At 35.7% G+C, this 21,044-nt stretch overlaps 3 protein-coding genes across 15 annotated transcripts; all 3 read left to right on the forward strand.

Annotated features, from left to right (window-relative positions):
* Window positions 1-293: 293 nt before the first annotated feature.
* On the forward strand, window positions 294-13,431 carry LOC129579265 (putative uncharacterized protein DDB_G0282133). Of its 12 annotated transcripts, none has more exons than XM_055469146.1 (9): window positions 294-1,020; window positions 4,349-4,550; window positions 8,382-8,788; window positions 8,876-9,078; window positions 9,186-9,361; window positions 10,685-10,822; window positions 11,546-11,712; window positions 11,845-12,359; window positions 12,427-13,431. In XM_055469146.1, the coding sequence occupies exons 2-9, from the start codon at window positions 4,361-4,363 to the stop codon at window positions 12,707-12,709; spliced, it is 2,079 nt and encodes a 692-aa protein (XP_055325121.1). In that variant the 5' UTR covers window positions 294-1,020; window positions 4,349-4,360; the 3' UTR covers window positions 12,710-13,431. The 12 variants fall into 12 exon arrangements, with proteins under 12 accessions (XP_055325121.1, XP_055325127.1, XP_055325126.1 ...); XM_055469152.1 differs by lacking the exon at window positions 4,349-4,550 and adding an exon at window positions 8,038-8,186 and having other exon boundaries at window positions 325-1,020; XM_055469147.1 differs by having other exon boundaries at window positions 339-1,020; window positions 4,297-4,550.
* Window positions 13,432-13,585: 154 nt separating this feature from the next.
* On the forward strand, window positions 13,586-16,300 carry LOC129579266 (programmed cell death protein 2-like). The gene is made up of 5 exons (XM_055469161.1): window positions 13,586-13,959; window positions 14,186-14,741; window positions 14,854-15,132; window positions 15,220-15,385; window positions 15,498-16,300. The coding sequence occupies exons 1-5, from the start codon at window positions 13,852-13,854 to the stop codon at window positions 15,748-15,750; spliced, it is 1,362 nt and encodes a 453-aa protein (XP_055325136.1). The 5' UTR covers window positions 13,586-13,851; the 3' UTR covers window positions 15,751-16,300.
* A 1,334-nt stretch (window positions 16,301-17,634) lies between these two features.
* On the forward strand, window positions 17,635-20,067 carry LOC129579267 (F-box only protein 9). Of its 2 annotated transcripts, none has more exons than XM_055469163.1 (8): window positions 17,635-17,761; window positions 18,086-18,125; window positions 18,190-18,382; window positions 18,461-18,936; window positions 19,053-19,197; window positions 19,259-19,422; window positions 19,501-19,681; window positions 19,784-20,067. In XM_055469163.1, the coding sequence occupies exons 3-8, from the start codon at window positions 18,212-18,214 to the stop codon at window positions 19,907-19,909; spliced, it is 1,263 nt and encodes a 420-aa protein (XP_055325138.1). In that variant the 5' UTR covers window positions 17,635-17,761; window positions 18,086-18,125; window positions 18,190-18,211; the 3' UTR covers window positions 19,910-20,067. The 2 variants fall into 2 exon arrangements, with proteins under 2 accessions (XP_055325138.1, XP_055325137.1); XM_055469162.1 differs by having other exon boundaries at window positions 18,194-18,382.
* The last annotated feature ends 977 nt before the right edge of the window (window positions 20,068-21,044 follow it).

Below are 21,044 nucleotides of genomic sequence, written 5' to 3' on the forward strand. Positions count from 1 at the left end.
TTCAGAATTATAATTGAATATGCAAAAACAAAGAAGACGAATGATAAAAAGAAGAAAATCGATTCGAAATAAAACTTTATAATTTACTTACACACAACATTCACTTTTGCGTTTCATTATCGCGTACGGTAACAATTCAACTTTGTCTGTCCAGAAGAAAACAGAAGTAAAAACGAACATGTAAAGTCAAAGTTCAAAATATCCACGGCGTCTCCATCTGGAATGTGCTTGGAGTGTGCGGCTGCAGATGTAGCTGTGCGCCATTAAGCATTGTGTGTGCTGCGAACCGAACCAAACCGAAACCGACATGTATGCGTTTACAAACATTCATCGTCGTTTGTTTGTTCTCAGTCAAACGCGAACTGTCAGCAGAAAAATACCTATGTTTCGTGACGTTTCGGCAGTCGTAGTCTTGTGATGTGAGAATTCATATAGTGTGTGGTGCAAATAAGAAAAAAAAAATATATTTAAGCGATATGCACACAAAGTGCATTTTAGTGTGTTGCTTCGTTTATATTTTTGTATAGTCATTGAATAGCATCGCATCAAGTAAAATAAATCGACGACGCAAATTTAAGTAAAGAAAAAAAAGAAGTCCCAAATGAATCGCTTCAACTATATACAACATCGATGCAGCTAAATAAGACAGAGACATTCAAAGAGTTTCGATGAGATTGTACAAGTTTTTTTCTCATATGGCCGTGACGCCCCAAACAGTATCAACTGTGTGAATTTTTATTGGTGACTAAACATTTCAACTGAATTACTATAGGCTAAATGTTATTCGGTGCTTGGCATTGAGCAAAAGAAACAAAATCATAACGGCCAAAGAAACAACGACCGCACTAGCAACACCAGCCGCAGCAGCAGCAGCAGCAGCAGCGAAAAATATTATTTAGTAAATTTGTTTTTGGGTGCTTTGGTGACGACAACATTGCGCTACATTTCGATCAGTTGTTTTGTGTCATCCGTTCAGTTTGTGTGTGCTAATGGTTGAAACGTGAAACCGCAATTCGATTGGTAATTCTCAACCTAATTTTATTTGTTTGTTTGCTTGTGTATTAGTCGTAGTTAGTGTCTCTTGTTACATATTTTGTTGTTCCGACCGAAAAACCAAATAAGAAATGAGAATATTTATCGAATGAACCACAAATGACCAAAAAAAACAATGACACACTGACGACAGCAACGACGTCCACGGCGATGATAACAACAAACGTTGGAATACGGCACTAGTGCCCATAGAATGTTCCACCTCATATTACGGAGATAATTAGGAATACTTGGTAAACGCAACGGAATTGATCAGATCAATTGAAGAAAAATAGAGAGAAAACTGTTGGAAACAGAGGAGAAAAAAACAAAAACAACGTAAATGCATACGCCAAGAACATTTCATATATCTACTTGTAAAAATAATGTATGTACCCACATACAAAACGAACAGAACATTAGACAAGAGAGGAGAGAGAAAAAACAACGACCACAAATGAGGAACACAAACACACTTCTTCTTAAGGTTTTTTCTTTCTTATTTCTCTTAATTTCATTTGGAAATGAAAAAGAAGAAGAAATAAAAGAAAAATTGTACATTTTGAAATACTCAATGCGAAACATTTCATTTCATTTCCATACTGGCGAATATTTATGTGCTTGCTATGTTTTGCCATTATTGTATTATGGGATCCCATTTATACTATGTTCCATCATGTAATTTTCTGTGTGTATTGTTTCGGTATTTTTGCGCGTTTGATTGTGAAAATTTACATACAGCGATCAACATACGGTGTTTCACATAAAAATTGCTTCTACATCGTTTAGCTGTTGTTGCTGATGTTGTTGTTGTTTGTTTTGCTCTTGTTGTTGGTAAGGAGGATACGAAGAGAGGAAAAAAGACCGCGGTTGTAGTGAAGAAACTAGCATTTTCTATGCATCACCGAGCGAAAATCGCTTTAAATTAATAATTAGAGACGGGCTGAAAGAAACAGAGAGCCAGTTGCAAATGTTGACGTTCTTTATCCCATTGAAATGCCCGCAACCAAGACCATCGACAAAAATGAGAAAGAAACAACTGATTTTTATATTTATATATAAAAATACCAACACATTAAAAAAAAAACCATCCATGTCCGTTGCATTGTGGTGCAATGAGTTTCAATGTCGACAGCGTGCGAGCGAGGTGGAGGGACTCTCGATGTGTGTACGATTTTGGACTTATGAAGTTGTGCGATTGGCATCGACCGAAAATCCAACCGATCGATATTGTTTATCCGATTGCAGCAGTGTGTGGCATGCGACATTTTAGCGTTAGTATATAATGACAATTTGAACGGGGAAAAAACATTGATTAATATCGTCGTCTTAGATTTCATTCCGACCATTTAATGTACACGCTTGGTAAACGTTGAATTTTCTTTTCTGTTTTCGTTCTTTTCATGAGGATATTACGAATCCTATTTTCAAACTAAGCTAACCATGGCTAAATTGTGCAACGAAACATTTCGACCAAAGCAACCATCATGATTGAGTATCTGTAGTTTAACGGCTGAATGAATGCTGCTGCCACACGACAACGATGTGAAGGATAAAGTATTGGTTGAGAGATGCGTGGAATGTGTTTTGCTGTAGCTGCTGCAGCTGCTGCTGCGGCTGCCGCTGTTTTTTACAGTTTCGTTTGCGTTATTGCGCGCGCCCATTCAATCATATGCATAAAAATCCAGTTTTGTTCTCACATTTTTCCGAACCGGAATTCGATGTATTTCATTTCATTTCGTATGCATGTTATTTCGAGCGCTTTAATGTTTTAACATGTTGCATGAGTTTGGCTCCCATTTCGCCTTCCAATCAACAATAACAAGTTCAATCCGAATGCCTATAATCGGTGATGTGTGAGCAAATTATTTTGGGTAAAGGAGGCGACTTCATCAGCAGGCGCCACTTAATCGGATTAAAAATTGTCGAATATTGGCCATAAATATTGATTCTTTGGTATTTTATGCATTTGCTTCATGCTTTGATGATAAGCCAGCCATCGTGTCGTTCGATTGCTCGCTCTTATAAAATCGTAAACACGAGAACAATGTTCACCAGAAGCAAACACGATCGATAACCACATTCATTTTTCACTTATCCAAAACCAAAAAAAAACGACAACAAGACATAAAAAGAGCGATTTTTTTAAACTTGCTGTGTGCACAGAGAGTCTGTCGTTGAAGCTGCATGAAAGTCATGACAAAACAACCAAAAGACACTGAACTTTCTCCTCATTGTACAGCAGAAGAAGAAGAAGAGGAATAAAAAGTGTATATAAGAAACCCACGATCGAAAATGCCACACATTTTAAGCGATCGTTTTCTTACTTCATTCAAAGGCTGATGAATAATCACGAGATAAGCACCACAGTAATTTATTCAATAGACATGGAGTGAGAGTGAGAGAGTTACACTCTCTTTCGACTCGTTCCCAAAAAAGAAGAAGAAGCATATAAAAACAGTACGGCAGCACGCTGATTTCTTCTTCGAAACACCAAATTCAGAATACACACATTACAATGGATTACACGAAAAGAGAGAATTTCAATTTATTTACGTGTTGGTGTATTATATCCGTTGTGAGAGAGATTTTATTTCAATAATCCATCTATTCTATTCAATTCAGCCAAGCGCACAATTGATCTTTCAAAGATCAAAGAGAGTAACGAAATGTAATTGGCTGCAATTACTCAAAAGTGGTGATGTGTGATTGGCATTGACGTACAATATGTTTTCGACAAAAAACGCATTTACATTTTGACTTCTTCTGTTATCGAGTGCCGAAATGTGAATGTGTTCTCTTCTCTCGGATCTCTGAGGATCATCGGATTTTGGTTCGCTGTGGCCAACCGAAAAGAAAAAGAAGAAAAGAAAGTCAATTCACACAAAAAAACATGAAAAATTGGCGGCGGCGACCCAAGAAGAATCACACATTGAACGTGATATTCTTCAGCGCAATTGTTCCGCGCGTCCGCAAAAACTAGCGGAAAACGACCAATTCCCATGGAAATACGATGCACCATATAATTAAATTGAAATGATCTTCCGTGTGAACGTAGAAATATCTTATCAGTTGGAAAGAATCACGAATTGCCCGGTTTTGGTACTTCCGTCATCGTTGATTCTGACCTTTTTCTTTGCTAACAAATCAAATCTGACACTCACGATTCGCTGGAAGATAATTATGACAATAACAGAAACAAAAACAAAAACAAAAAATAGAAAACGATCATTATTAGCATCATGCATACGGTTTTGTTTTCAGTCCCATTTTCCAATCTCAATTTTAATGAGTCACATATTCTGAACCGAAACAGAGAAAAGATAAAATGACAACACACGTCACAAAAGCCGCAACAGTTGCCAGCAAAATGGTCAACGGAAATAATTCAAATGCACCTAGTCATAATAACGTAACAAACGGCGCTAGTGTGAATGCCTTAAATGCAGCTAACCTAAGCGGAACATCTGCTGCACCAACGAATAACACGGATTTCGGCGATAATTTAAACAGTAAAAGTGAGTTTTTCATTCTTTCATTTATTCGTTCAAGCCTCTTGCGTATTTTTTGTGTTTTTTTTCTCTTGTTGTTTTGTTGCCGATCTGTTTTTGTGTTTGTACTTCTTTTATTTTCGTTCATTTTATCTTTCTTTTTTAATTTTGTTTTTTTGTTTGTTTGTTTTTTTTTTGGTTGGGTTCGGTTCACGTAGTCTCGCTCACTATCTTGCTTTGGTAATATGGCAATAAAAACCGGGTATCTTGTTTTATTTAACTGATATTTTCATTATGTTTTTGCTATTGTTATTACATATTAGTTGGTTCACAATAATTTAAGCGATAATTAACACGTTTGGTGAGAAATTGCAAACAATTAAATTTCTAATTTATACAATTATACAAATTCACGTATCGGAGGTTTAGCTATCTGCAATGGCTGGCCGCATCGTCGTCATATCGTTGACCGCCGTCGCCGCTGCCACAACCACCGATCGTTTCTATGATCGATGTCAAATATAGAGCGCGATGCATGTAAGCACATTACACGCACATCCATCGCGCTACCATTTACACAATGGCAACTTGACGGCCATCGGAGATGGTACTCTCATTCTTCGAATAGCGCACATTTTTTTTCCGGCACATCTTGGGAAACATACCAATAAGCCATGAACAAAGTGGCGAAATAGCAAACGAACCAAATGAGAAGAAATAAAAGCAATCATAGATTAAAACGCAAGCTGCAGAAAAACAGCAAACACTTCAACCGAATGATATAATACGGAATCGGCAATTTACTTTTGTTTTTGTGCTGTTGAAATTTTGTGGTTGCGTTTGTTTTTTTTTCGTGCCTTGTGTATTTTCTCAGAGAATTTAATGTGAGTCTTTTGTTTGTACATGCAGTTGCTGTTGTTGCCGCTGTTGTTGTTTGATTTTTTATTATCATTTCCACACTTACACACCACGCAGTATTGACTTGTAACAAAACATTCGACGGAACGCCTATGCATGGCAACCAATTTGCAAACAAAACCATGCCATTCAGATGAAAAAAAAGAGTGTATATGTAGTATGTGAAAAGAAGCGCGAATACCACGAACGCTGAGCTGCGAATGTATAGCCGCACAGTTTTCGCTTCGCAAACTCTTCAAGCCATCATGCCATTTGTTTGTTTGTTTGTTTCTGTGTTGTTTTTTTTTTTTAAATTTCAGATTCGTGCACTGTCCACCAAAATCTGCTAACAAAAACTCCGACATGACTCACATGGTATACCATGGAAGTGTCTATCTCTCTATCCAAGCAAATGGATTCTATTTATGGGTAAAAAACGATTGAATCGATTCCCAAATGAATGCCAATCAATGTGATAGACGCATTAGGCGTGTTACTGAATTAAATTGGTCTCAAAACTCAATTGAAGCCTACTCGAATTCTACATCCATGCTACTTTTTTCGCTTTAAATTATTAATTTTTTTGCCCACTTGACGACGAAAAATTGAAGGGGAAAACACATTGGTCGGCTTATTTCTTGTTTTAATTGTTTAAAATCGCCGTTATTTTTTTTCTCTCTCTTTCCGAGTATTTTGGTTTGCTTTCTTAACTCGAAAACAATCTAAATTACCCAATTGCAGCGCAAAATTTACTCTTCTAACATAAAATTGATATGGAATTATAAAACATTGCTTAATCGAGAGCAAAAAAAAAACTAAAACTGAAAAAATCAAAATTGGTTAGACAATTGAATTTGTTATTTATTGGAAATGGAAAATAAAAGGGGAAATTAAAAATTCATTCGGTAAAAAAAGGTATCAGGCAAAGTTCAAATAGAATAATAAAAGGTACGGTCTCTAATTTTTCGGCCATTTACGATAATTGCGCAGAGAAAATTAACGAAGCGTATCATAAGAATGAACAAATTAAAGCAACAAACAGAAAATGAACATAAAAAATAAACAACACCGTTCTGCGATTCATTTAATTCAATTCCGTATGCATTTGGAATTGTTTGAGGCCATGTGCAATTGGGCTTGTGCAAGTTTAGTGTGTATGTGCGCGGCTAAATTGCCATTGAATCGGTGTCCAAATTCTTACTCACCCGGTGTAGATCCGCTTGTTTGTTTGTTTATTTATTAGCCAGTTTAGGTTGTTGTTGTTTTTTTTTCGGGCGCGTGTAAACGCTTTGGTGCTATACACAGAACACATAATACCCATGAGCTTCACAAACTCAATAGGTATGTGAACGATGTCGAATGTGTCTCTTTTTTTTCATTCATCAGTACCGTTCTTTCCCTTTGCCGTTGGTTTGTGTTGATATTATTGTTGTTGGCTTTCGTTTGCACGAAATTCAGTCATTGCGCGCGCGGTGCTTTGTTGTGCATTTTATGCTGTGTGCATGCAACCATATCCATGTTAACAAATGTTCAACTCTTTCCATCTCTTTTCGTTCACCGCCAAACAATACACACACACACAAGTCATGGCTATCACCTACAGGCCGTTTGCAACATTGTAACTTCCCAAGTCCCAAATGTATTGACTGTATCAACGTAATCTATACCCAATTTCATTCCATTCTATTTGTGCTCTTTCTTTTCACATGTACCGAGAGCAGATAAAAAAAAATATATCGGTATAAGCATTGACTCCGGGTAACGAGTGCGCACAAAAAACAACAACATCAACCAACATGAGACGAAGAAAAAAAATGGCAATTTTCTCTATGGCTCAGTTTCTTCACGAATTTTCCTTCCAGAGTGAATGTATGCATGCATATGATGGTAGCTGGTATCCAATGTGCTACTTCAAATTGATCAGACATTGCATCCGATCTGAACTACATTCTTTCGGTATCTCCGGCAATCGCGAAAACGAATCGTTGCTCAAAAACGACGACGATACACCAAACGATCGTGATGTTTTTACTATTTGAATACGTGCAATACACATAGTTGCGAATTGAACTTCTACCTCTTTGGTCACTGTGTGAAACACTCACTATGACACATTGTTAACATCTTGTGTACATGGCGGCTATGTTTTTTCCTCTTCTTCTATTTCTTCTTCCTCTTCTGCTGCTGCTGCTGATATTCGCTCATTTTCTGCTCAACGTCGTTTTATTTTGATATGTGAACTACAATATTCCCATGTAGTCGACGAATCTTGTCGTTGACGTTGCCGACTTCGTCGTACAAATCATGTAGTATATAGTATGTTGTGGTGTGTTTTTTTCTCTTTCGTTGTTGGTGTGCTTGTGCACGCACGCGATTACATAAAAAGCACAATGAAACATGAAACATCTCAAACGCCAAACGACTATCTTAGAACTGGAGATCGCTATTTCTGTCGTTGTGATTGAGTCATACGCTCGTTCAGTTGTTGTGCGTCGTCGTGTGTATGGTCGTGATGATCGCATAACAGCAAACAAATAAAAATAAAACAATATAACACAAAAAAACTAACATGGTCATTTTGTATTATCTCTCTTTCGCAAAATAACATTTTTAACAGTCACATACGACGACGACGAAAAAAAAAACAAAAAGCGCCTTCTGGAGTATGTGACACACATCGTTGTACGGTCAATAGCAAAATTTGTGTACTTCAATAATACAACGAAAGAAGGGAAAAAAAGCATAAATTTATGGTCAAATATCTTGGTATGTTGGTGGTAATCTGGCGATTTGTTATGGTAACGTAGTTAAAGCCGTAGTTTTGCAAATGCACCATAGTTTTTTTTTCATTTCTTCTTTTTTTCAAGCGATTTTTAAATTGGATTTATTTTTTTTTGTGCTCGCTCGTTTTGAATCATATGATTAGATAATTAATTGGTTGTATATCTTGTTTGTGATTAGATCAAAAGCGAACACGTCAAAAGCCAAAGCTATCACCTTCGAACATGAACACATCGCAGCAACAGCAATATAGCAAAAATAATGCATTGGCCAACAGTGCCAATGGCAGCAGTCACAATTTAAATGCAAATAATAATCAATTCAATGCAAAATCAATGGACGATTGGCTCAACAGTAACAATATTGGCAGCTTTAACAATGGCAACTCAAATGCGGATGCGAATCGATCGACTCATCTGGATGAATGGCTGAATGCTACCATGAAAGATTCACCGAAAACATTTTCCGTGTCATCGACAGAATTTCTAGACGGACCCACACGAAACGTAATCAATTCGAATGGATTGGGTTCAATGGGGATGGTTTTACCGCCCGTCAATCTGCTCCGTATGATGCCTGAATTTCAAGTAAATTTCATTTTCTTTTTCAAATGAGAATAAAAAAGATTTATTTGGTCAATTGTTTAATTGTTTGTTTGTTTCTTTTTTCTGCAGAACCAAAGTAATTTCGGATATGTCAATAATTTTGAAACATCGCCATACTTTCGAGCCTCAAATTTTGCATCACCTTCGGCTGCCATGAAAACGCCCAGTCATCATTCCGAATTCACTAGTCTTCCGCCTGCCGTTAACTTGAACACCGATACGAATCGAAGTTCCTCACAAAATGATTTGCTCGATGGCCTAGACAATCGCCGGTAATTTTTTTGCGTTTTCTTTCGTTGTCGCTTTTGCCGCTGTTTTTTTTTTCTTCCTATTCTGCTCAAACACATAGCCTACTACACAATAATGAATTCAATTTTAGATTCAGCGATCCATGTTTGGCCGCCAATTCTGAGGATGAAACACAAAACGATCGTGATAAAAGCAACACGAAAAATCAATCGGATCACAATAAGCTAATAGCAACGCTCATCAAACAAATTAACATTCTGCACGAGACTAATTCAAAAATCTGCCGAAATTTAAATGATACGAAAAGTGAGTACAAGTTTAATATTATTCGTTGTGTGTGAGTGGCAAATAAAATAAGTGTATACAAAAAAGCTTACGTAGCTAGTGAGAACAGAGAGAATTGATTGTCTTTATTTATATTTATTTTTTGGCTGGAAGAAGAATCGAAATGAAACAATGTGAATCGTCTGGTGTTTACTTGGTTTCGACGACCTTTCAGAACCTGGCACATGTTTAGCGTAGACGTAGCTAGAATCAGTCTCTGTCTTCTTGAATTGAAGTGACGCTTTGAATGTTGTATAAGGGTCGTCCAAACTGATTTATCATGGTAAGGTATATGCTCCCAATAGTTTAAAAATAAATTGGGCTCAAAACTAGCTGATTCCCTTTTTCAGATAAAAAAAATGTTAAAATCTCGTGATCGATAGAGCGTTAAAATGGCTGTTTTTGACCTATTTTTCAACATATTTATTTATAGAAAACCCATAGGTTATTCAAATCGAATCTGGTAACATATCATTTTTAGGGTTTTTTGGGACGCTGAATACGAATCCGTTGTCAAAAATTAGCTAATGTTGCTTTTTAAAAAAGTTTTAGTTCAAAAACATGGTTTTTTTTTTAACAAATTAAGCCATATAGCAAAAATCCATCATACGGATTTTCTTGCGTTTTCTCGGTTTATCTCCCATTACTCGTACCCCATATGCGATGGAGCAAAATTTTGTTGAGCAAAGTTTTAGATCTTGTTGAAACCTACAAATTTGTTGCAGACAGTCATCACTTATCTGTTATCAGAAAGGAGATAACAGTGATAATTGATAAGAGCTATCAAGACCATTATCTTCTTACTGAAAGGCAAAATTGTAGCTTTTAATAAGATCTTAAACTTTGCTGAACAAAGTTCTGCTCCGTCGCATATGGGGTTCGAGTTATGGGAGAAAAACCGAAAAAATGCAAAAAAAATCCGTATGAATGTATAGAAAAATATCAATTTTTCCCACTGAAAATTTTGTTATTTCTTTTTGGGTGGATTCTTCTGCGGCCTAAAAAACAGCCATTTTGAGTACGGCTCTATCGACCACTAGATTTTAACCTATTTTTTCATCTGAAAAAGGGAATCAGCTAGTTTTGAGCCCAATTTAACTTTAAGCTATTGGGAGCATATACCTTACCATGATAAATCAGTTTGGACCACCCTAATGTTGTATACACTTATTTCTGTAGAGTCACCACCACTACCACCACCACCACCACCATCGCCAACAATTTTTCCACTTTCCCTAAATATGAATAATTAGATTCTGTTGGTTGATTGTTTTTTCGTAATTGTTTGTGTTGTTATCTATCAAGTTGAAATTGAAACGTTGAAACATGCACCAAATTGGGATTTAAGAAACCGTAGAGATAGCATAAGTGGCTTTAGCACACACAGCCAGCCCTTGGGATATACATTTGGAGCACATAGTCCAGCACCAACATATCACTCAGGTAAATCGATCGAATTGACGGTATTCCCGTCGCACACAGTACTTAGACTCACAGAGAGAGAGAGAGAGAGAGAGAGAGAGAGAGAGAGAGAGAGAGAGAGAGAGCGAGGGGAGAGAAATAGAGTTGAAATATGAGGAGCAATCCGCCTCTAAATTGAGATTTAATCAATTGGTTTTACTATCGATCTTGACCTCTTTATTTGTTTCTCTATTTTTTGTTGTTGTTGTTGCTCTGCTCAAAATGATTTGCAATTTCGCCATTGTTTTAATGGAGCGATTTAAATCAACTGAGCTGACTCCATTCACTCGATTGGCGAAATTCGCAGTAATTTTCATTTTTTTTTCTTTAGTTTTGTTTCTGTTTTTTTTTCTTGTGTATTATTTAAATTGTATTGCCCAGTGTAATTGTGTGAAAGAGAAAACCCACTAATCTTCGAGCATTTGCACTTAATCAACGAAAAAAACAATTGTTCTGTTGTTCTTATCATTGAATCTAAATTGTATATTTTATATTCATTTATTTCTCGTTTTTTTTTAATTGCTTCGCAATGCAATGTGCACTTGTATTCATGCTCGAGAGCTTGAATAAATGTTGCTGGCATGCGATGCGCACAAATTATGAGTGTTTCATTCGAATTGATTAATTAATGCAATTGTTGTTTTGTGCACGTGTGTGTGTGTGTGTATATGCGCACGCTCGTGTGTATGTTATTATCAATTACAGGTGTGTATACGCCGGGAGTAGTGACTGATGTTGTGCGAGAAGTTAAAGAAGCTGCTCGCGTACGGGAAGAGGCGTTGTTGAGTCGTGTGCGTGCATTGGTCGAGGAGCGTTCCTGGTCGATGAGCGAATCAAACTTAAAAATGATGCGTGACTTGGAAGAAATGAAAGTAAGCGTGAGAGAGAACCAATTCCCCTATTGCCGCATCCATTTAACGGAGGGGCCCGACCCGGCCCGTTCCGACGGAAAAGAATATTAAATAACATTTTCTTTTTTCTTCTTCTTCTACTTCTACTTTCAGATCCAAATCAATCAATTGAAAGCGGAAAAATTTGAAATGAAGAATCAAATCGGAAAACTAGAGGATGAAGTGAAAACCGTGAAAAGTATTGTATCGCATTTACTAAACTTTGGTGGACATTCGAATTCAAGCACACCATTCAATCAATCGAATCAATCGACACCGTTAAATGCTCCCAATCGAAATTTTTTGCGCCAAAACTCAACGAATCGACCGTCTGTATCGCCCAGTGATAGCCAGAAACGACGCAGTTTCCCAGTCAAATACAATCAAGATGACGATACGGATTTACTGCGGCCGCTACAACAACAATTCAATGAGTTGCTCAAAGAAGACAATCTCAATTTTAGTCGCAACAATATTGCTCAGCACTCGAAAGACGACATCTATGCAAATACGGAGAACGATACCCACGACCAGAATATAGTTCAAATGGAAAAAGATAATCTAGAATTAAGGCGAGAGCTAGAAGATGCACGGGCTACCAATAAACAAGCCGATAAAAGAATCCAAGAGTAATAGTTTATTTTGCTGTGGAAGTTGACGTAAAATTATTGAAGTGATTTTTTGTTTTGCTTTCAGTTTGGAAAATCGTTTGAAGACACTGCAAACCAAATCTCAAGCAGTGGATAACAATAACGTGGTTACGATAAGCACGGGTTCATCGACGATGCGATTAAATAACAGCAGTGGCAATGCTGATGATTTTGTGGGAAAACAACAACAACAGCAACAACAACAACAACAACAACAGCAACAACAACGAATCACATCGACTATTACATCAGTCGGACCAAAAATGATGACAAACAGCAATGGAACTAGCACCACTATCAATTTAACTGGTCCCGTCACCGATTTATAATCAATGCTTCATCGTCGCGTTGACCATAGCATTGACAAGATCATCGATAGCGCATCACATACCACCACCACCAACAAGGAAAAACAACCGGAAACCGATGTCGACGCTACGAACAACCTAATTTCATTGATTCAATTGTGTTTTTTAATGTTTTTGATTTATTTTTTTATTACGCATAGTGCCATTTCGTTTGATCGAATTTTTTATTTATGTCGGGGATGAATTAGAATTCCATGTGTAGGTCATTCGAATCCATCATATTCGAATTGGAAAAAAATTTCTGTCACAAAATATTTAAACACATCACATTCATCATCTGTGTATGTTTTATTTTTCTTTGGTAAAGAAGAAGTAGAAGAAGAAAACGTCTTTCTTTTCATATCATTTCATTCATGTGATTTTTGCGTTGTGAAGGGACAAATCAACGGAAAACAAATTTTTATTTTAAATATTTAATAATCGGTACAACTAATACAAATTAAACGAAGGATTTTTTTTTTAAATGAATATTATTTAAAGAGAAATAAAAACAAAACTTTTAATTGTGGTTCTTTTCATGCTTTATAGGTGATTCGCAAATAGCGAATATTATTTTAATTTTACTAATTTAAAATTCAGTTTAAACAATACAAAAAAAAATGTGCCTTTTTCAAACTAAATACAAAATGGATGTTTTCCTAAAAAAAAAACATTTTAATAAAAATAATCAATATAATTTTATATACGTTTCGAATTTGGTTTCATTTCGAAATTTTGCAGAGCAGAATTCAAATAAGCATTCATAGTACAGTTATCAAGACATGCACACATACACATATATGTTCCAAATTGACAAGCGCGCAAGGTGTCACCGTGTGAACGCACCCCCAACAACACACAGGATAGACAATACACGAACATACACATCTCTTGCACTCGCTCTCATATTGGCTGGAAATGTCAAATAAAAAAAGTGTGCTCAGAGCATAGGTAACTCATGATTGGTCTGCGTGTTTTTGTTTTCAGTAATAGGACATTTTTGTTGCAATTCACACACCACGAATCGTGGTTGAAACGGAGTGATTATAGGACACACAGAAGACAAAAAAAAATTACATAAAATTAACGTTGTGCTCAACACGGTGTAAAGTAGTGGTGTGATAATGGCGAAAAATACGTCATTAGTTTGGCTTGGCTATGATGATGAGCAAATAACTGATAAACAAATTCCATTTGTTGATTTTACCACAAACAAAATTGGTGGAAAGCCCGTAAGTAGGCGATGATGTGTGTACTAGTGAAGCAGAGATGAAGAGAAGAAGAAAAATAAGGTGAAACGTGTGTATCTGTAATGTGGTTGCTCTCAGCGCAAGTAAACGAGAGCATAACATGAGATAGATACAGGACGGTCACGGTCACTTCATAATTAATATTGATATGCCTTTATTGTGAATGTTTTCTTATGTGTCTGTTTGAATAACTATTTTTTTTTTTCAGAATTGGCCATGTAGTGAAATTTCGACACCGCCTTGTCCGTTGTGTGGCTTGATACGACCATTAGTGCTGCAAATCTATGCACCGTTAGAAAATTCGCAATTTCATCGCACATTTTATATATTTGCATGTATGAATTCGCAATGCTCAAATCAATCAAAAGGTTGGCTGTGCATACGAACCGAGCATTTAGAGAAGATTTTATCGGATCGAAATGGGGCATTGAATAAGAAGAAAAATCAAGCCAGCTCAATAAATATAACGTCATGGTGCAATGGTGCGGACGATTGGGGCGATGAATTTGGCGATGATGATACATTCGATAAGAACAACATAAGTAGCAATCAAATGCAATTGGTCGCACAACAGCCACCGCTCGACGACAATCTGAACGAGCAAAATGGTAATACGGTGTGCAATAATATGGTGTTGGCGAAAAATGAAAATCGAAACATGTCCGACGATGAAGACGAAAGCAATTCCATGGACGACCCAATTCCAATGTTCAACAATCTGCAAGTGATTGATGATAAAAATGCAAACTGTGGCGAGCAACAAGGTTCAATCGATTTTTGTTTTCTTTTTCTTTTTAAAAATAGTTCATTTTTCGATTATGACGAAGAAAAGAAACAATGTCGAACCATCCGATTTTAATCCAATTATTTAATTAGGTGGCGCAATGGGTTTGCTGAATTCACCAAGCGCATCGGCCGAAATTGAAGGCGAAGAATCGGAAATGGTGTGCGTTGACGCGCCCGTTGCACCCGAACGTGATTTAATTGCAATGCTCAAACAAACCAAAGCCATTCCGCATGATATCAACAATTTGATACTGAAAAGTCATTTTATCGCTGTGGACGAAGAGAAAAAATCGTCAATTGATCCGAATAGTACATTAACCAATGATCACATCCTTGAGCTGTTGCATAAATATCAAGGCGAAGAAGAAAGTAAGTTGTGAATTGGAATTTTGTGGAAATAACCATTCATGTGAGATGTCATTTCTTTGTTGTTATTCTTGTTTAAATTTAAAATAGAGCAAAAAGCCAATCCGAGCAGTCCTTGCAATTTGGTAACCGGTGGTATTGTATCCATGAAGAGTGATAACGATGAGAAATATGAAAAAACAATGCCCGTACATGGCGATCTCATGTTTCACAACTATTTGGAACGCATCCAAGAGAATCCGGGACAAATCCTTCGGTAAGTAAAAATGAAATAAAAAAAATAACCTGGAAATAAAGACGGACGGGGATAAAAACGCCATCAGCAGACAGAGAAACGCAAATAAATTAGATTTTAATTAAATTTTCAGATATTCGCGTGATACGTTGCCATTGCTAATATCGCCATTGGTTGAAGCGTTACCAAAATGCCAGTATTGTGGCACCGAATTGCTGTGTGAAATTCAAATTCTACCGACGCTCATTTCAAAATTGCAATTTGTTACCGGTGAACCATCGCCAATTGAATTTGGCAATGTGCTGGTGTTCACATGCACAAAAAGTTGCTGGGATACGCCCGACAAAATGCGACTCGAACATGTCATCGTTCAAAAGGAAATTTAAAGCGGCTAGCCAAACACGACATATAAAAGAAACAAATACACATACATGGTACACCTATCTTATTGATAGCGCAAACGAAATACCGTGATGAGAATGAAAACAGAACAAACAATTTCTATTCTATGCGTCAATTCACTTTGGAGTTTTAACATTTGACAACAACAACAAAAATATCGTTCCGATGATATAACACAACAACATCAACAAGAAAACATATAAAACTTTCTTCTTTTTTTGTTCGTATTGTATATGAAAATCCTTTTTTAGCGTGTTTTGCGATAGATTCGACTGTCCAAAAGAAAGAAGATATAAGTAGAACGTGATATAGTAGATGTAGTTCATATTTGATATCAGAAAGGGGAATATTTATTTTCTAAGAAATATAAGAAAAACTGATTGAATATGACGTTTGTTCATATTTGAAAGATGACGAGAAAGAAAACCAATTGTGAGTAGGCGAAGAAAAAAAAAATCATGCATTTATTTTATAATGTTGAACTGGCAACGAGGACGAGATGAACGAAAAGTAAAAGCAGAAGGAAAAAAAAAACATAAGAATACATAAAACGTTGATTGATCTGTTATTCTAACTTCATACGATTTTTATAACGAACGAAAACACACATACATACAGAAACACATACACACAAAAATGAACTTCCACTCATAGAATTTCAGTTAAAATAATAATGATTCGTTGCTAGAATGCCATAATCGATTTTATGCTTTAAAAAATGAAATGAAAGAATCGAATGAATTCAGATTAAAAAAAAGAACAAATACTCAATCTTTATATAAATATATGAACACAAAACCAAACAATGCACTACGACCCCAAAGAGAAAAAAAAATACGGAAAAAAAAACAAGAAGAAATAAATTCCCCGTAAACAACAGCCACAACAAAAGATGAAAATGATGGAATATTTAAGATGAAATCGACTCGTACATTATATTTACATTTACATTTTAGTAGCCTTACAGCAAATTGCCATTGATATTTGTAGAATCGAAAAATTAAATAGTCAACCTATTTATTGTACGGTTTGAAACGTGCATTTAATAATGTTAACAGAACAACAACAACAACAAAAAAAACAACACAGAAATAATCGTTTTTCAATTTAAACTCTACAACGTCTGGATGTGTGTGTGCGTTTTTATTTTTTCCTCGAAAATGTATTGAATAAAAAAAGAAAAAAGTGTAAAATGAATCGTTGGCGACTTAATTCACGCGGTCTGGTTCCCGTTTGACAAAAATATTATACCAATTGTGATTGAACGATTATTTTCAATCTGAAAAAAAAACAGAAAAAAAATCGATTGCATTTTAAATTTCGTGATTTTGTGCTATGCGCTGGGCTATTTCAGACGAAAAGCATATTTGCACGCATCGCATCTTTTAAAATATAAATAACAAAACCAATATTGTAGATGAAAACACAATACAAAAAAAGTCTCAAAATAGAAATAAAAGCGAAAAAACTAACTATAAAAAAACGATGTTTCTATCAAGTTTTGATTATCATTTTTTTCCTCTATCATTTTGCATCAAATGCCATTTAATAATTCAGTTTGAGTGTGGATCACGGCCAATTTTTGTTTTTTGTTTTTTTGCTCAAATACATGAACTATCCTACGTATTTGGGTAGCACAGACACAGTCTGTGTTGACATTTGTCAATACACTGCACTATCAATGTTTTGTTACTTGCGAGTGTGTGCGTGTGTATACGTCAAAAATGTACGTAGCAGGGACTGAAATACTCTTCTTTCTATTGTGAAACTCATGTCTATTTCTTATAACGCAATATAATTTTCAATTTGTTTTCAACGTGATATAACTTCTAAAGCGGTTTTAAGTTAATACACGTTGAACAATTTTTGAATTTATTTTAATTTGATGAGATAAAAATTAATTTTGCAATAAGAAGAAATGCAACTTATTTCAGTCACTGGTATATAGACAGATGATTCAATGTCAACATACCATCAAAACAAACTGTATTTGTGGTAAGGGGCACAAGTATTTTTGATGTACCGCAAAATATGGACATATTTTTCACATCAATGGAAAATCAATTTCTACTGTAAAATTATCAAAAGATTCCATTTCATATTTGCCAAGAAATTAAAAAAAAGTGTTGAAAATAAGTCTGTCAATGGAATAGCAAAAGAAAAAAAAACAATTTAATGTTTGCTCTGAAGCACTTCAACCGAATGATGACCAACAGTGTGTTCGAATTTACATTAGAAAATCAATTGTTGGCTGTGAAAGTAATTCAGTTTTCTTACCGTGATTTGTTTGCCCCCATTTTGTGTTTATTTTGAAAATAGTGAATTGAATCTGTAGCATTTTGGCACCACCAAGCGCTTGGTATGTAAAGTCTAACCTAACATTTTCCTTGCATAATTTTTATGCATATTTTATTTACAATTAGAAAGGTAAATGTCGTTTTGAATATGGACATGGACGATGATTCCGATGGTTCTTTATCAGCACCACCCGAAACATTGGATCAGTTTCGAGAGAAATGGCAACAGGAACTTAACACAACCAAACGCATTAAGCAAAACAAAGTCATTCAACAGAAGACGACCAGTTGCGAGGAACCAAACAATTCCAATGACCAAGTATTAAAAAAAAATCGAGTCATTAATGCCAACAGATTATTGAGATAAAAATATACAAATTTTATTTGATATTTTTAGGCCGAATTGCTGTTCATGCAAGGTGATGCCTTGGAGAGAAAGGGCAAAGTGTTTGAAGCGATGCGAATGTATCGTCGAGCTGTTCACATTGATCCGGATATTGAGTTCAAAATGTATGATAAATTAAAAGCCAATATATACACCGCAACTGTTAAACCGGATACAAGAAAAGAATCAGCGGCCAACGATGACAATGAGTACATTGAAGACTTGAGCTGTGTGGATTTGGTGCATCGATTTGAAACATCCATTGTCAATGGAAATGGCAACTTATTCAATCGTGACACAGCGGAGGGTGTTATTGTTACAGATGGCTTGCACATCTCCAGTTTGCCCACGGAAATCATTCTGTACATTTTGCGTTGGGTGGTTTCGAGTAATCTCGACATGCGGTCATTGGAACAATGCTCCATGGTGTGCAAGGGTTTTTATTTGATTGCTCGTGATATGGAAATTTGGCGTTTGGCATGTTTCAAGTAAATAATACACAACACATATACTTTTGTCATGCAGAAAACAAAAATGCGAATTTGATTCGTCCAATTCAAAATGCAAATGATAACCAATGACGTGTTTCTATGAAATGTTTCAGAGTTTGGGGTCATGGTGTTGGTATATTGAAAGGTTCCAAATATTCATCATGGCGGCAAATGTATATTGAAAGGCCCCGTGCCTGGTTCAACGGTTGCTATATCAGTAAGACCAGCTATTTGCGCTATGGCGAAAGAAGTTTTCAGGTTTGAGTGGCTCATTGTATTCAAAAGCATACTTGATTTCAAGTTATTTTCCCTTCTGCAGGACCAGTTCTATCGTCCAGTGCATTTAGTGGAGTATTATCGATACATTCGATTCTTTCCGGATGGAACTGTTTTGGTGGTGACATCAACAGATGAACCATCACATATGGTCGGCAAACTACAGCTAGGCCACAATCGTCATGATGTATTGAAGGGAAATTACAAGTAATATTCACAAGCTAAAGGACAGACACCACTTACCTCATTCAAATAATTCTCAATTGTTGTATACCACTATTTTAGATTTTCCAATGACATGGTTACGATAATTGTGCGCAAGAATAAGACAAAAGATCATGGACACGAAGACCGATATCGAGGTTTTATGGACTATGAAAAAGAGCCACCGACATTTTGTCTCCAGCTTTTAATGTCATACACAAAAAAGCGTCGATTACCACAATTGGAGTGGAAAAAATATTCGGTGAGAAATCGTTTCAAGTGCTTGAACCAAGCCAAAAGAAAAAACCAAACAAAAAACAACTAATTTAAACTCATATTTCATCCCACATACACACATTTACAGATTATACAAAGGCAAAATAAATACGAAGAGCTGTGCACGGATTTCGATCTAACGCCAAACATTTATCCAGCATTAATATTTTCGCGTGTTAAAAGCTACGATTCTGTATCATATCATCATTTATAACTGTTCTACTTTGAAAATGTTGATGCAATTTTTTGAAATAGTTTAATCCAATTGTGAAAACAAAAAAAAATTTATTTAATATTCATGTTCATATATACATTTTGTACAAGTTTAGAGAGATAAATATTTAATAAAAATTGCATGATTGTTAAATGAAAGGGTGCTATTTGGTCTAATTAAACGGAATGTTATGCGTTTGTGGTTGAGAGATTAGCGTGGGAATGTGAGAAAGATTCAGTAAAATTTGCTTGTGGATGAGAGCAATTGGGATTTTTGTCCGAAAAAACCCTAAGGGAGAGACACGAAACTTAAATTAGTAAAATTAGAACATTATTCAACGATAATAGGAAAAATAGAAGAAATTAGTGAGTTTGGTTTGCCAATGTTAACGCTTATGGAGATATTGTTTATTGTTTACAAAATAGTCTCGTTAGGTCTTCCATAAGCGTTGTATTGACAGTGTAATACGCTCTGCAAGCGATTTTACTAGAAATAATAGCACAATATTAGCACTTTTGCACCAAAACTAGAAAAATTAGAGGACATAAAGCAAAAAATATATAAAATTGAGTGTAACTAGACTCTAATAGAATTTGTGTCTCGCCCCTAAAAAAAACCGCATTGACCTGAAAATTGATTTCTTATACGGGATAGAAAAAATTTCCGGCACATGATGTATGTACATTTCGAGATGGAGGGAGGGAGAGGAATGGTGAAAAAAAATGCAATACAATATGCATTGAGACAAGATTTCATTTTCACGATAGTATAAGATAGGTAGAGATAGATGCATAAGCACAATTTTCACAAAATCGATTGGAATGTGAATTTTGCAACAACTTTTATCTAAATATAGCCACTTGTGTACGTTTGTCACTGGAACGAAAGCAATTTCCATTTTTTTCTCTCCACAAACTCGTCTCGGCTCAAATGTACAAACTTAAATTGACACAATCAAATTAATTTTTCTGCATTCAGGAATGAATAATATATTAAACTTTGTTTTATTTTTCATTTATTTATTTTTTTCAATTTAAAATGAGAAAAAAAGCAGAAGGAAAACCACACTTGATAATTAATGGCAACGAAGAGAGAGAGAGAGAGAGAGAGAGAGAGAGAGAGAGAGAGAGAGAGA

This window comes from Sitodiplosis mosellana, unplaced genomic scaffold (genome assembly GCF_009176505.1).
Source record: "Sitodiplosis mosellana isolate CC-2019 unplaced genomic scaffold, AAFC_SMos_1.0 Smas_scaffold_6226, whole genome shotgun sequence".
NCBI classification, from domain to species: domain Eukaryota; kingdom Metazoa; phylum Arthropoda; class Insecta; order Diptera; family Cecidomyiidae; genus Sitodiplosis; species Sitodiplosis mosellana.

Excerpts from the sequence above, each read along its gene's own strand:
- LOC129579265 (XM_055469146.1), top strand. The coding sequence starts at position 4,361 with ATGACAACACACGTCACAAAAGCCGCAACAGTTGCCAGCAAAATGGTC. Across the intron at positions 8,789-8,875 it reads GTATGATGCCTGAATTTCAA|AACCAAAGTAATTTCGGATA; the intron begins GTAAATTTCATT and ends TTTTTTCTGCAG. Across the intron at positions 9,079-9,185 it reads GATGGCCTAGACAATCGCCG|ATTCAGCGATCCATGTTTGG; the intron begins GTAATTTTTTTG and ends ATTCAATTTTAG.
- LOC129579266 (XM_055469161.1), top strand. The coding sequence starts at position 13,852 with ATGGCGAAAAATACGTCATTAGTTTGGCTTGGCTATGATGATGAGCAA. Across the intron at positions 13,960-14,185 it reads ACAAAATTGGTGGAAAGCCC|AATTGGCCATGTAGTGAAAT; the intron begins GTAAGTAGGCGA and ends TTTTTTTTTCAG. Across the intron at positions 14,742-14,853 it reads AAACTGTGGCGAGCAACAAG|GTGGCGCAATGGGTTTGCTG; the intron begins GTTCAATCGATT and ends TTATTTAATTAG.
- LOC129579267 (XM_055469163.1), top strand. The coding sequence starts at position 18,212 with ATGGACATGGACGATGATTCCGATGGTTCTTTATCAGCACCACCCGAA. Across the intron at positions 18,937-19,052 it reads TGGCGTTTGGCATGTTTCAA|AGTTTGGGGTCATGGTGTTG; the intron begins GTAAATAATACA and ends GAAATGTTTCAG. Across the intron at positions 19,682-19,783 it reads TGGAGTGGAAAAAATATTCG|ATTATACAAAGGCAAAATAA; the intron begins GTGAGAAATCGT and ends ACACATTTACAG.